Source organism: Coregonus clupeaformis, unplaced genomic scaffold, assembly GCF_020615455.1.
Source record: "Coregonus clupeaformis isolate EN_2021a unplaced genomic scaffold, ASM2061545v1 scaf1868, whole genome shotgun sequence".
NCBI classification, from domain to species: domain Eukaryota; kingdom Metazoa; phylum Chordata; class Actinopteri; order Salmoniformes; family Salmonidae; genus Coregonus; species Coregonus clupeaformis.
The window spans coordinates 62,743-76,741 of NW_025535322.1; the positions used below are offsets into that span (position 1 = coordinate 62,743).

At 42.2% G+C, this 13,999-nt stretch overlaps 2 protein-coding genes across 3 annotated transcripts; one reads left to right on the forward strand and one right to left on the reverse strand.

Moving 5' to 3' along the window:
- Positions 1–831: 831 nt before the first annotated feature.
- On the forward strand, positions 832–5,725 carry LOC121561291 (39S ribosomal protein L4, mitochondrial). The gene is made up of 9 exons (XM_041873883.2): positions 832–1,016; positions 1,142–1,223; positions 1,460–1,631; positions 1,768–1,819; positions 2,019–2,136; positions 2,396–2,502; positions 2,660–2,769; positions 2,855–2,928; positions 5,467–5,725. Exons 1-9 carry the CDS (start codon positions 969–971, stop codon positions 5,610–5,612), a joined length of 909 nt encoding a protein of 302 aa, XP_041729817.2. The 5' UTR covers positions 832–968; the 3' UTR covers positions 5,613–5,725.
- A 33-nt stretch (positions 5,726–5,758) lies between these two features.
- On the reverse strand, positions 5,759–13,133 carry LOC121561292 (hydrolethalus syndrome protein 1 homolog). 2 transcript variants are annotated; one of them, XM_045218875.1, is made up of 12 exons: positions 12,973–13,133; positions 12,508–12,610; positions 12,212–12,328; positions 11,894–11,964; positions 11,518–11,759; positions 11,334–11,389; positions 7,881–8,026; positions 7,412–7,457; positions 7,254–7,317; positions 7,067–7,148; positions 6,900–6,926; positions 5,759–5,907 (listed from the first exon to the last, which is right to left on the reverse strand). In XM_045218875.1, exons 2-12 carry the CDS (start codon positions 12,605–12,607, stop codon positions 5,776–5,778), a joined length of 1,083 nt encoding a protein of 360 aa, XP_045074810.1. In that variant the 5' UTR covers positions 12,608–12,610; positions 12,973–13,133; the 3' UTR covers positions 5,759–5,775. The 2 variants fall into 2 exon arrangements, with proteins under 2 accessions (XP_045074810.1, XP_045074809.1); XM_045218874.1 differs by lacking the exons at positions 11,334–11,389; positions 11,518–11,759; positions 11,894–11,964; ... (1 more) ...; positions 12,508–12,610; positions 12,973–13,133 and adding an exon at positions 8,519–9,818.
- Positions 13,134–13,999: the final 866 nt, after the last annotated feature.

The window sequence follows — 13,999 nt, forward strand, 5'->3', positions numbered from 1 at the left end:
GCAATTGGCCCAGCGTCGTCCAGGGTAGGGGAGGGAATGGCATGGCCGGCAGGGATGTAGCTCAGTTGATAGAGCATGGCGTTTGTAACGCCAGGGTTGTGGGTTCGATTCCCACAGGGGGTAGGAAAAAATATAAAAAATGTATGCATTCACTAACTGTAAGTCGCTCTGGATAAGAGCGTCTGCTAAAATGACTATAATGTAATGTATTTTTACTGTACACTTGCTGTATTGCAATAAAAATAAAATGGGATTTAGTAACTTTTATTAAATCTTTGTTTTATCTTTCTTTACATGAATTCAACAAAATAATTAATTCAAAACAACTTCAAAATGCATCAGCCTAGGCTTCATTATTCGGACCCGATTCTGACAGTAGGCCTTATTTCCCTTACTTTTGCACTTTAAACATTGAAATAACGTTTGGCAAAATCATTATTTCAAGCTGAGAATTCAGAAGAATTTAACTCAACTGCTATTTTTGTATAAATATTTATGAGTTTGATAATTAAGCAATAAGGTACGAGGGGGTGTGGTATATGGCCAATATACCACGGCTAAGGGCTGTTCTTAGGCACGACGCAACGCAGAAGTACCTTATTGCTATTATAAACTGGTTACCAACATAATTAGAGCAGTAAAAATAAACGTTTTGTCATACACGTGGTATAAGGTCTGATATACCATGTCTGTCAGCCAATCAGCATTCAGGGCTCGAACCACCCAGTTTATAGAAACAATTATAGTATTGCTTCACCTATTAGATGTTCACCTCCGCAACGCTAGGTGGCAGTCTTATCACGCTTGCCTTTACACAACATAAACGTAATCAGTATGCGACAACACACCAGCACCGCCACACGACCTTTCTGATTTAGAAAATGCATGTTTGTATCAAAATATGATCTCATAAAAGGCTGTTTTGAATAAATCGCACGTATTTGGCTGTCTTAATTAGGTTTACAGAAATGTTTCGTATATCAGTTACAGTGTGTGGTCGAGGCATTTTTAAAAGGGTGAGCGTTAAACTAGGCTAATGCTAACTTAGCTAGCTGTCAATTTATTGAGGATATTAAAGATGTAGTGGCTGAAATGATTAATGGCACATATAAAGCTAATGATCAGATATCCTTTTTTTTAGTTGGCTTCATCTTTCTCTGGAGAGAATGCTCTACCCTCAAATTTACGCATCCCTTCCAATCTCGTGGACCGTGCAAGAGCAAGTAAGGTCTGCTATTTCATTCACTGCCTTCTATCATGCATTCTGGATCATTGAACTGATGGTGCGAATTTGAAGAAGAAAGTTCTATATAGATGCATGTAAACTGCAAGGCCATGTCCAGACACAAAGATTCTTCCCTTTTTCTTGAATGCAATGTTGGTCTGTCATTTTCTGAGCATTCATTTCCAACTAGGTCAGATGTAAGAAAGCGATTGATGACTTGTGGTCTCTTTCCAGAGAGGCCCCCTCCTCCAGCAGACTCCAGTCTTCCTGTGTTGAGGAGGTGTGATGCTGCCGTCCCTTTACACCTGAGCCCAGTACAGACATGGGTGGAGACGTTGGAGAGGCGGGACAGTAAACAGTTGTGTTTGGTTGACCTCCACCCTGATGTCTTTGCAGTCCCTACCAGGTAAAACTGTCAATGTCTAGCCATTGTATTTACATTTAAGTCATTTAGCAGAGGCTCTTATCCAGAGAGACTTACATATTCAGTGCTTTATCATTTGGTGGGAATACTGACTCATAAATTATTTTGTTCCCACCAGGATTGACATACTCCATGAAGTTGAACTCTGGCAGAGAAATTTCAAGAGAATTGTAAGTAGCAATAGCGACCCATTAATCAACTTTCTCAGACTGCTGTTGTGGCCATATTATAAAAAATAGGTGATGAGAAGTACAGGCATATATCTGTAGGTTTATACCCAAAGCTCTGTGCTTATCTGAGTTGAGCTATATTTGACTAAATGCACCTGCTGCTACTATAAGAAACTGAAAACCTCCCTTTCTCCCTCAGAGCCGTGCCCACACTAAGGTCAGGTCGGAGGTGAGCGGTGGAGGAAAGAAACCCTGGAGACAGAAGGGAAGTGGCAAAGCAAGACATGGAAGCATCAGGTCACCTATATGGAGAGGAGGTGAGGGTCTCAGTCTGAATGGGCCAGAACAATAGTGTGATGATGGACAGCATTTTACAGGACACATACAGGTTAACACACAGTGACAAAACAAACATATTACATTTTAGTTTAAGAAGCTAGTTCCAAGAATGAGCATAGATAAATGAGTCCTCTAAATATCAGTCAGTCCAAAAGAAGGAACAGTACAAGCTAAGAGCCAGTCATTGGAGGGATTTAAAACAATTAGAATAAATTACATATAATTTCTGTTTTGCAGGTGGTGTTTCTCATGGACCCAGAGGACCAACCAGTTTTTACTACATGTTGCCCATGAAAGTACGTGTTCAAGGACTAAAAATTGTTCTCAGCTCCAAACTGGCCCAGGTATGTAACATTTTATTTGGGAAAACACTTTTCATAAGCATAAGATCATTCACATCTTAAAATCTTCCTCTTATCATGTATTCAATTGTCTCAAATGAATGCTTTTCATTATTCCATCTACATGCCTAATGTATTGATGTTGGGTGTTGTTTTTCAGGATTATCTCCATGTGGTTGACACTCTGAACATCCCCACACCTGACCCACAGTACCTCATGGACCTCATCAGATACCGACACTGGGGGGAGTCTGTTTTGATAGTGGATGCGTAAGTATCAGCGAACCAAAAAACTCAGTTCTGTGGACATCCTAGCTGAGGTTAACAGCAGGAATGAGTCTTCGATATTTTACAGGGGCGAAGAGCTTCCTGAGAACATCCTTCAGGCCACTGAGAGCTTGAAGACTGTGAATGTCATTCCAGCCATAGGTGAGTTGAAACTGACTAGAACTAGTCTTTTTCCATACTCTTAGTAGTAGTAGTAACCCTACACTGAGTGTACAAAACATTAGGAACACCTACTCTTTCTATTACATAAGCGGACCAGGTGAAAGCTATGATCCCTTATTGAATCCACTTCAATCTGTGTAGATGAAGGGGAGGAGACAGGTTAAATAATCATTTTTAAGCCTTGAGACATGGATTGTGTACAGTTGTGGTCAAAAGTTTTGAGAATGACACAAATATTGGTCTTCAAAGTTCACTGCTTCAGTGTTATGAGATATTTTTGTCAGATGTTACTATGGTATACTGAAGTATAATTACAAGCATTCCATAAGTGTCAAAGGCTTTTATTGACAATTACATTAAGTTTCTGCAAAGAGTCAATATTTACAGTGTTGACCCTTTATTTTCTAGACCTCTGCAATCCGCCCTGGCATGCTGTCAATTAACTTCTGGGCCACATCCTGACTGATGGCAGCCCATTCTTGCATAATCAATGCTTGGAGTTTGTCAGAATTTGTGGGTTTTTGTTTGTCCACCCGCCTCTTGAGGATTGACCACAAGTTCTCAATGGGATTAAGGTCTGGGGAGTTTCCTGGCCATGGACCCAAAATGTTGATGTTTTGTTCCCCGAGCCACTTAGTTATCACTTTTGCCTTATGGCAAGGTGCTCCATCATGCTGGAAAAGGCATTGGTCGTCACCAAACTGTTCTTGGATGGTTGGGAGAAGTTGCTCTCGGAGGATGTGTTGGTACCATTCTTTATTCATGGCTGTGTTCTTAGGCAAAATTGTGAGTGAGCCCACTCCCTTAGCTGAGAAGCAACCCCACACATGAATGGTCTCAGGATGCTTTACTGTTGGCATGACACAGGACTGATGGTAGCGCTCACCTTGTCTTCTCCAGACAGTGTTTTCCGGATACCCCAAACAATCGGAAAGGGGATTCATCAGAGAAAATGACATTACCCCAGTCCTCAGCAGTCCAATCCCTGTACCTTTTGCAGAATATCAGTCTGTCCCTGATGTTTTTCCTGGAGAGAAGTGGCTTCTTTGCTGCCCTGCTTGACACCAGGCGATCCTCCAAAAGTCTTCGCCTCACTGTGTGTGCAGATGCACTCATACCTGCCTGCTGCCATTCCTGAGCAAGCTCTGCACTGGAGGTGCCCCGATCCCGCAGCTGAATCAATTTTAGGAGACGGTCCTGGCGCTTGCTGGACTATCTTGGGCGCCCTGAAGCCTTCTTCACAACAATTGAACCTCTCTCCTTGAAGTTCTTGATGATGCGATAAATGGTTGATTTAGGTGCAATCTTACTAGCAGCAATATCTTTGCCTGTGATGCCCTTTTTGTGCAAAGCAATGATGACGGCACGTGTTTCCTTGCAGGTAACCATGGTTAACAGAGGAAGAACAATGATTTCAAGCACCACCCTCCTTTTAAAGCTTTCAGTCTGTTATTCTAACTCAATCAGCATGACAGAGTGATCTCCAGCCTTGTCCTCGTCAACACTCTCACCTGTGTTAACGAGAGAATCACTGACATGATGGCAGCTGGTCCTTTTGTGGCAGGGCTGAAATGCAGTGGAAATGTTTTGGGGGGATTAAGTTCATTTTCATGGCAAAGAGGGACTTTGCAATTAATCTGATCACTCTTCATGACATTCTGGAATATATGCAAATTGACATAATCAAAACTGAGGCAGCAGACTTCGTGAAAATTAGTATTTGTGTCATTCAACACTTTTGACATTTTACATTACATTTTAGTCATTTAGCAGACGCTCTTATCCAGAGCGACTTACAGTTAAGCGAGTGCATACATAATTTTTTTATTTTTCATACTGGCCCCCCGTGGGAATCGAACCCACAACCCTGGCGTTACAAACGCCATGTTCTACCAACTGAGCTACATCCCTGCCGGCCATTCCCTCCCCTACCCTGGACGACGCTGGGCCAATTGTGCGCCGCCCCATGGGTCTCCCGGTCGCGGCCGGCTACGACAGAGCCTGGATTCGAACCAGGATCTCTAGTGGCACAGCGCCACTCGGGAGACTGTATGTGTGCTATTCAGAGGGTGAATGGGCAAGACAAAAGATTTAAGTGCCTTTGAACGGGGTATGGTAGTAGAACTATAACGCCGCTGGGTTTTTCTACGCTCAACAGTTTCCTGTGTGTATCAAGAATGGTCCATCACCCAAAGGCCATCCAGCCAACTTGACACAACTGTGGGAAGCATTGGAGTCAACATGGGCCATGTTAGGCCAGCATGGAATGCTTTCGACAGCTTGTAGAGTCCATGCCTCGACAAATTGAGGCTGTTCTGAGGGCAGAAAGGGGGGTGCAACTCAATATTAGTAAGGTGTTCTTAGAGTTTTGTACACTGTGTATAATTGACCTAGTAGCAACATTGTATTAACATGTTACATAGTACCATGCAAACTGTATTATTTACTGTTACTACACAGGTGAGGGCAAATTAATGTAAAGTTACAATTTTTCCTTAACTGTTTTTTTTTCCACAGGCCTGAACGTTCATAGCATGCTAAAACACGAGGTCCTGGTCCTCACCCTGGAAGCAGTGACGTTTCTGGAAAAAAAGCTGCTTTGGCACGACGAACGCTTCACACCGCTGTACCCATTCAAACTCCCCTACACTGACCTGCCTTGAAGGCACTGGGTGAAGTAATAATGTCATGTAATATATTAAATGATCCAAATGTTTGTCATGCCTTTTAATATGTTCAATAAAAACTTGTGAATAAATATAAATGATCAAATAAATGCAAACTGGTGATTAAAAGAGCCTACTGAAGGTGTAAAGTAGATAAGGCCTAGAGTCTATAGTTGGTTGGCGGTAGGAGTCCATTGGCCAAGTCATGTCGTATTTCCCACCTCAGGGCGGAGCGTTTCTTCTCTGTAGGCACCACGTAGGTGTTGGGCACAAATACTCTCTGAGGCTTCGGCTGGGGGTGAGGGGGACAATACAAGATGTCAATGTTTTCAGTCATCTCTAGGTATTTATTTTCATAAAGGAGCATTTTACCCCCCCACCAGAAAAACATTGTTTATATATTTTCCGTTAGGCCATGTATGACCCATGTCTGTGGTTTCCAGTGAGCGGCACAGCTCAGTGGTTTGACTTAGTCCATCTAGGCCCTGTTCAAATTCTTTAAAAGTAGACCCTTCCTTGAAGTAATCACTAATTCGTAATGACTAGAAAGGTGAATGCCATTTAAGAATGTGATTGGTTAACGATCAGTGGGCGTGGCTTGCGACCCAGTGACAGGTTTGAGTCAAATAAGAGGAGCCATGTTAGGGAGGCAGGTTGGCTAGCAGGCGTAAAACACAGGTTACGAAACAACAGGTCCTAAGTTCGACACCCAATACTGATTTTGTTTTCCAACTAACTCACTCAGGTTTTTAAAGATCAGTGGGTTGGGCTTACAGCGGTAAGAGTGAAAAGGAGAAAAAACATGCCTGGTGTATTGCCCCAAATGGCAGAGAGCGTAACAAGGGTTGCCATGCAGCAGGTCCCTGGTTTGAATCCCCATGTGAGTTCCGTATTCTACAATTTCAACTTGGATTACTTGACTAAACTTAAAATGTGGGTATGCCTTCGAGGCAGAGCTGCCCTCAGACCAACATTGAATAAGGAAAACTATTCTCTAAATTAGGGGAGAGATAAAGGAATCAAACAAGAATACTTTGTCCATTTTCCTTACAGTCCACAGAAATGTCTTTTTTAACACACTTTGGGCATCAGGATCCTGAAAGCAATTTATCTTGAAATATTGAACGTTGTCATGCATAAATTATGCGGGACTGTGTCAAACATGGACTAATGACACGTGGGGGGGTGGGGGGGAATCCCTTTAAGGCATTTTCTGACCTGAAATAATGAATGACAGGATGGTTACAAGATTATACAATTCTGTTATAAATTAAGCATACTCACTGGTTGGGGTTTGTACGTGAGCTGTTCCTGAAAATACAAAAAAGAGTGATTAAGGCAGACATTATGGTCATCATTACAATCCATCGTGATATGTCCTCTATATGCACTATATGGTCTTCAGATAAAGTATGGAAGCCAACTGAGTTTTATGGAGAAGGTTTTCATACCCTGATCTCCCAGTGCAGTGCTTTCCTATCCTTCTCTCCTGGCGCCTTGAACATTTCCCAGTCCTGCTTGTACTGGAAATACCTTTGGAAGATGGGGAACAATATGAAATGTAGCACAGATCCACAGCAGTAATCTTTCAAAAGATGTATACTGATGATTTAGACATTTCGGTAATTATCCTCTTACTTTGCCACTGGGTCTGTCTTCTTCAGGTTTTTGGTGTGAGGATGATCCATCACTGGGCGGATAACTGCAAGAGCAGACATGAGTGATGACGTTTAAACTTGGGCACATTGTAACAGTTTGCAGTGAGCACATGACGTAACAGCAGTGTGGGTACTTACACGACTTGGGCCGGGGTCTGACGTCACTCTCGCTCCGAGATCTGGCCTGTAAGAGATTTAAAACAACATTGGTTTTCAACAAACATACATGTATACCTTTTGCAACGATTATCAAAAAAGATCCTGGACGTGAGGATAAATTATTTCTTCCGAAAACATCAAACCCTACCTCTTCAAAGAGTATCCTAAATAATCCCACAGCACCCCCCCCTTTCGTGAACTAACACTCACACTTTCCCCACCCCCCTTACTAGCTCAGACTTTGCTGATAGCTACTTTGAGGAAAAATATACTTACTATGACTGTGATATGTGGTTGTCCCACCTAGCTATCTTAAGATGAATGCACTAATAGTTAAGTCGCTCTGGATAAGAGCGTCTGCTAAATGACTAAAATTTAAATGTACCCATGTTTAATCTGAGATTAATAAACAAAATGATGTTAACTCTCAAAAGGCAAGAGTACCCACCATGCCTCTGATGTAGGCTTTGAAGGCACTAGAGAGACGGTCTGACTCAGACCTGTCACTCAGACTGCCTGCGTCCTCACTCTCCAGCTCAGACTCCTGGTGGGTGGACATGGACCCCAGACGCTCCTCCAGCCCACTCACTGCACCTGAAAGGGAGACATAATGGGGAGACAATGTTAACGCATTCGCCTTAGTTACCACTGTGTAAGGCCATAAGTAATGCTAGTAAGGGCTAGGCAGGTGTTGCATGATCACTGTGCCGGACAGGCCCAGTACATCTCAAGTTTTAGTTATACAAGTGCTGCAAGAGGGATTAGTACTATGCACTGGATCAGTGGTTCCCAACCAGGGGTACAAGGACCCCTTGGGGTACTTGATAAGACCATAGGCTTACTGGTAAAATGCATGAGGGGGTACTTCAGGGGTACTCCGGGCAGAGCAAAATTCAGTTGGTGGTACAGTAACCAAAAAAGGTTGGGAACCACTGCAATGGATAACATGACTTTCAACTAAAATTTCCGATTTGTTCTCATGTACAGGGTGTCAGTCTACTATGCACATACTTGGACTAAGGGGATGTTCCCTATAGAAATTGTATTTTCATACTATAGGGAGAATAGACCAGGTGTACAGTTTACCCCTTTTGTGTCTTCTGTTATCCTCCCACTCTTTATAAGTCTTAGTAGACTTGGAATCAATTAACTTCATATCTTCATTGCTCGCCAGTGACTCCAGATCCTCCCTCTCCTGCTCATCCTCCGCTCCTTTCTCTTCTTTACCGTCTTCCTTACTATATCCTTCTCTAGTGGGCCTCTCATCGTCTTTGCACTCAGTGAGAGAACTATCTTCAGGATATATCCCATCTAATGCTGCCTTGTCATTTTCAGTCTGAGCCAATGCATAGTCATCTTCACAGTAGTTGACATCAGTGCGGTCTTTGCTCTCCAATTCAACAGGAGGATGATCGTCACAATATGCCATATTTGAGAGGCTTTGACTGTCTTCCAACTTTGTCCTCAACCCGGCGTCCTCACAGCTCTGTAGATCAGTGGTATCCTCCTTACCATCACCATCACAATTGGCAAGCGACTGGTCGTCTTCATCGCCATCTCTCATCTCAGAAAGGCCCTGGCTTTCTCTGTCAAACTCAGCTATGGTACAGTCGTCTCGATAGTCTTCTCCCTCCGGGTCGTCCTTAGCTGAGGAGTCTGGCCTGTAGGTGCCATAGCCAGATGTCACTAAGCTCAGCGCCGGGCTCCCAGCACGAGTGCTGTAACCCTCCTCGTCATCAAACCTTTCCTTTTCGCCCCGCTTAGCCCTTTCTCCTCTACGCTCCTCCTGTTCTGTTTCCTTTGGACTCTCCTCGACAGGTGGCTCTACGACAGGTGGCTCCTCTTGTGCGTGTTCAGTGGTTCTGTTGGGCTCTGTGTCTTCCTGGTTGTATTGCTCAACCTTCTCCTCCTCCCCCTCTCCGTCGGACCAGAAAGCGGAGTTCAGGGAGCTATTCTCGTCCTCACTCTCTTCGTCCCACTGACTGTCATACATTTTATACATGGTAGCCAAGGGGAAGCAACCTTATGGTGATGCTGCTGTGGGGAGTGTGTGGTGATCTGCACAGGCAGATGGCTAAGGAGTAGTGCTAAGAGGATTATACCCTGTGGTCTCAATGTTGCGCTACACTGCCACCTGTCGAATGTTGGTCGCCAGAGGAACTGCAACTCCACAATGTTGTGTGACGTATTCCTTCTCAACAGCTTGTCAAAAAAGTCCATGTGTAGCCTAGCACTAGGCTTTGTTTGTCAATATCAACAGTGCATTTGCAATAGCGCCTAACGAACCCATTCACAGTTGAATAGCTTGCGACGTTTGTTTCCAAAACAGACGCGTTAAACATTTCCAAACCAACAATTACAAAAGAGCGGCATAGCTTGCACGTTATACCGGTATTGTACTCACGGTCTCTTTCGTCGGGAGTGCTGCTTTGCTCCAAGTGTCTTGATAAATCCATAAGGTGTGGAACTCCATTAAATCCAAGGCATTTTTTAAAAACTTAAATGTAGTGGCTTTCGAATAGCCGTGGGAAAGCCAGTTGTAAGATTTGAGACGCAAATCCAAAATCCCATAGAAAGTCAAGAATCCAATGGCCTGATGAATAAAACTTTAAATGTTTTATTTGTAGAATCCAAAATGATAAGTGCAAGGTAAACAAAGGTTCCAATATTCAATTTAAACTAAAAAGATCAAGGTAAGATGTATGTGGGTCAAAATAATTATGCCTTCCCCGTAACCCAAACATTTGCCATAACTAGCAGGCCTTGCTTCCTGTCTTTAAATACCTAATTAACCTATCTGGGCGGGTCCGCCCATACTTTAATTCTGGCTAGAGGGCGTAATTGACCTATTCTCATTCAAAGACTACATAACCAAATTAATATATACACACCTAATATAGAAATTAAATGAAGTTATTCTAAATGGAGCAATATGACCTAATAAACACATATTTTCAAATCACCTAGAAATATAGAAACTGGCTCCAACAATAGGCATCTGAAAACTAAATACAATTATAAACCCTGTAGTTTGGATCCTGGATGCTGACTGGCTGAAACAGCATTTCAGCCGTGTGTATATCAGACTATATACCACGGGTATGACGTAAAAATACTTGTTTACGGTTCTATTTATGTTGGTAACCAGTTTATAATAGCAATAATGTACCTCGGGGGTTTGTGGTATATGGCCAATATACCATGGCTAAGGGCTGTATCCAGGCACTCCACGTAGTGCCTAAGAACAGCCTTTAGCCGTGGTATATTTAAGCAATAAGGAGGGTTGTTCTTAGGCACGACGCGAATCGGTTTTCAACATAAATATAACAGTAAACAAGTACTTTTGCATCATTCCCGTGGTACATTTAAGCAATAAGGCCCGAGGGGATGTGGTATATGGCCAATATACCACGGCTAAGGGCTGTTCTTAGGCCCGAATCAACGTGAAGTCTGTAGACGTGGTATATTGGCCATATATCACAAACCCCCGAGGTGCCTTATTGCTACTATAAACTGGTTACCAACGTAATTAGAGCAGTAAAAATAATTGTTTTGTCATACCCGTGGTATACGATCTGATATACCCCGGCTGTCAGCCAATCAACATTCAGGGCTCGAATCAATCAAATTTATTTAGAAAGCCCTTTTTACATCAGCAGATGTCACAAAGTGCTATACAGAAACCCAGCCTAAAACCCCAAACAGCAAGCAATGCAAATGTAGAACCACCCAGTTTCTAATGTCTGATATACATGGCTGGAATGCGGTTTCAGCCAATCAGCATCCAGGACCCAAACTGCCCAGTTTACAATGGCCAACATTCCACACCCCTTCGGGCCTTAAATATAGTACTTTAAGCCTTTTTGCACAAATAATATCATACATAACATAATTGAATTACCTGAATCCTCACTATGCGTTGATTCATCGCAGATGTGAACTTGGCCTTGATGTTTCCTTTAGGAAGAAAGAGTGATGTTGATTCAAGTATGCTCAATAGCACACATGATCATTATAGTCTTTACAAAGCCGCACATGTGATCATGATAGTCTTCACAAAGCTGCCTGATGTAAACTTACCGTACCTAAGGACTTTCCTCTTGATAAAGGGTCTCCCATGCGCTCCTGTGTCTCGGTCTGGGGTGGACGACTGACTGACAGCGAACGATAACTGCTGGAGGTCAGTTTGGTCTGGAACCACTTCCAGCCTATTAGGGGCTGTTGAGGGGCGCTGGTACTTGGGGGCAACAGAGTGCTGAGTGTAGGAGTCATACTCCTGTCTGGCACCATAGTTACTGTTGTCTCTGCTGTATGTGGAGGTTAGCACCTGGGTGGAGCACAGAACAAAGTAACATGCCATTCTAGTATTTGCATTATTTTTTAATAAATACAACACAGCTAGCTTATCTTCAGGATGAAGGGGGACTGAATGATTTGGGACAACAATATGTGAATATATACCTGTCTTTCATGGTGTGATGGACCATCCTGCGCAAACACATTTCTGAAGGTTGTGGTGTTATCCTGGTGTACTGTTAGGGGGAAAACAAGGAAATTACAATCGAGACTCAAGAAGAACCCCACTGCTCATCAAAAGGTGCAACCAACACTTACCGACCAGGGCCCAGTTTCCCAAAAGCATCTTAAGGCTAAGTTCATCGTTAAAACCATAGGATCCTATGGCTCTAAGATGAACATAGCCTTAAGATGCTTTTGGGAAACCGGGCCCAGTTACATGTGATTATGTAGTGGACATGAGAACACGTACAGTGATCATACCTTTAACCTTGGTGACTGCAGGAGGACTTTTGAAGGTGGTGCTTTGAGATCTTGTAGAGTTCAATTCACTGGATGAGTGGCTCTTTGATTTTTCATGTCGGATCAGTTCATCTAGATCTACACACACACACACACACACACACACACAAAGTTGCTTCTCCATTATTATTATTATTATTTATCAATCTGACAGCTAACTTGCAGTGTGAAAGTCACAAAACATCCCAGTTGTTAAAATTTTGTCAGCATTTGGTCATCAACATGTAGGACTATATTCGCTAATTACATCAACCCACCTCTTTTGAATTCACGCAGTCTGTGTCTTGGTATGTTGTTGTAACCAAGTGCCTCCAACTGTTGTTGAATTTCATCCTCTGAGAAATCCAGGTTTTCCATTTCCTGAAAAATAATTGTCCCATAAATTTAACTACATAGATAGCTATATGATGGATTGCAAAGAAGAACGATCAGCAACAAGTTGTTAGCTAACTTCAGGCTAGACAACAATCAACCAAACTCTAGCTACAATCAACCAAAAGTTAACTCTTCCTTATCTAGCTAGTCCAAATCAACAAAAAGGATGCATGATTAAAAAATGTTACGCAATCTAGCAGCTAACGTTAGCTTCAAATACATGTTAAATGAGCCAATGGCCAGCTAACGTTAGCTAACTTGGCACTCTAACAGGATAACAAAGAAAGCAGTTCAACACAACAGGCCATTTTGCCAATGCTAACATTGATTGATAAAATGTGTTTTACCTGTAACGTTACAGTGTGAGCTTCTTATAATAAACGCTTAACGTTAGCTACGTCTGTTTTGCAACACAATTATTGAACTGAACCAGCTACTAGTTACTGTTTGTATTTTCAGTACCAAGACAACAACATAGTCGTTGTTCGAAAAAACGACGTGCTTTGAAAACGACGCCCTTTCAGAATTGTCTTCGGTGGATTTGACATGGCCCAGAAATAGCGCCGCCTTGTGCAAGGAAGACCGTGGGATACCCTGGCAGTGCAGTCAGTGCCTACGATGATAATGCAGTGACTATGATGATGATACCATTACAAGATTTTGTCTGAATTTTTTTGTGTGCTCACCAGCTTGTAGTCCTTGGCCATCCCTATGGGAAAAATGAATGGGGAAAGAATAGGGTTTTGGAATAAACGTTGAAAATGAAGTCTGAAGTTAACACAGGATTAGGAGCTCTTAAAAGTGATTTATGTATTTTTGTATTATTAAATACATTCTTCAAAATTCACAAAAAGTTATGTTAGCTGATGAAGATTATTTAAGATTATCTCATAGAACAAAACGTATAAACTCTCTTAAGCCTGTTTACCACAGACCTTATTTTCGGCGTTTATCAAAAAACCCTACAAAAACGCAATACATTTTCCTCATAGGCTTTGTCCAACGAACCATGGCAGAGTTAGTGCTTGCAAAAAAAATGCCATTACTACTGTATTTCTCTATGAAATGGCTATATAAAAAAAAGCATTAAAGCAAGTCAATCAAAATTGACAGTTTAATCAGTGGGGATATGTGTTTGTTGAATAATAGATCTCACTCACGTTTATCTATTGTTGGCGGCCTCCGACATGATGTGCCAACAAAGTCTCAAATCAAATCAGGCTGACAGATTTAAATACATTATGCTCTCTCATTTACAAACTCTATGTTGAAGAAATATTGCATTGATAATTGCAACAGCAACATCATTTATGTTGTATGTTATACCTGTGCAGAAATAGGCTAAGTTTTGACCTATGCGATTTTGGAAAAGGT

Coding starts and splice junctions, on each gene's coding strand:
- LOC121561291 (XM_041873883.2), top strand. CDS start 969: ATGTTTCGTATATCAGTTACAGTGTGTGGTCGAGGCATTTTTAAAAGG. Junction 1,224..1,459: donor CGTGGACCGTGCAAGAGCAA/GTAAGGTCTGCT, acceptor GTCTCTTTCCAG/AGAGGCCCCCTCCTCCAGCA. Junction 1,820..2,018: donor AGAGAAATTTCAAGAGAATT/GTAAGTAGCAAT, acceptor TTTCTCCCTCAG/AGCCGTGCCCACACTAAGGT.
- LOC121561292 (XM_045218874.1), bottom strand. CDS start 9,434: ATGTATAAAATGTATGACAGTCAGTGGGACGAAGAGAGTGAGGACGAG. Junction 8,027..8,518: donor TAACAGAAGACACAAAAGGG/GTAAACTGTACA, acceptor TCTCCCTTTCAG/GTGCAGTGAGTGGGCTGGAG. Junction 7,149..7,253: donor AAGACAGACCCAGTGGCAAA/GTAAGAGGATAA, acceptor CATCTTCCAAAG/GTATTTCCAGTACAAGCAGG.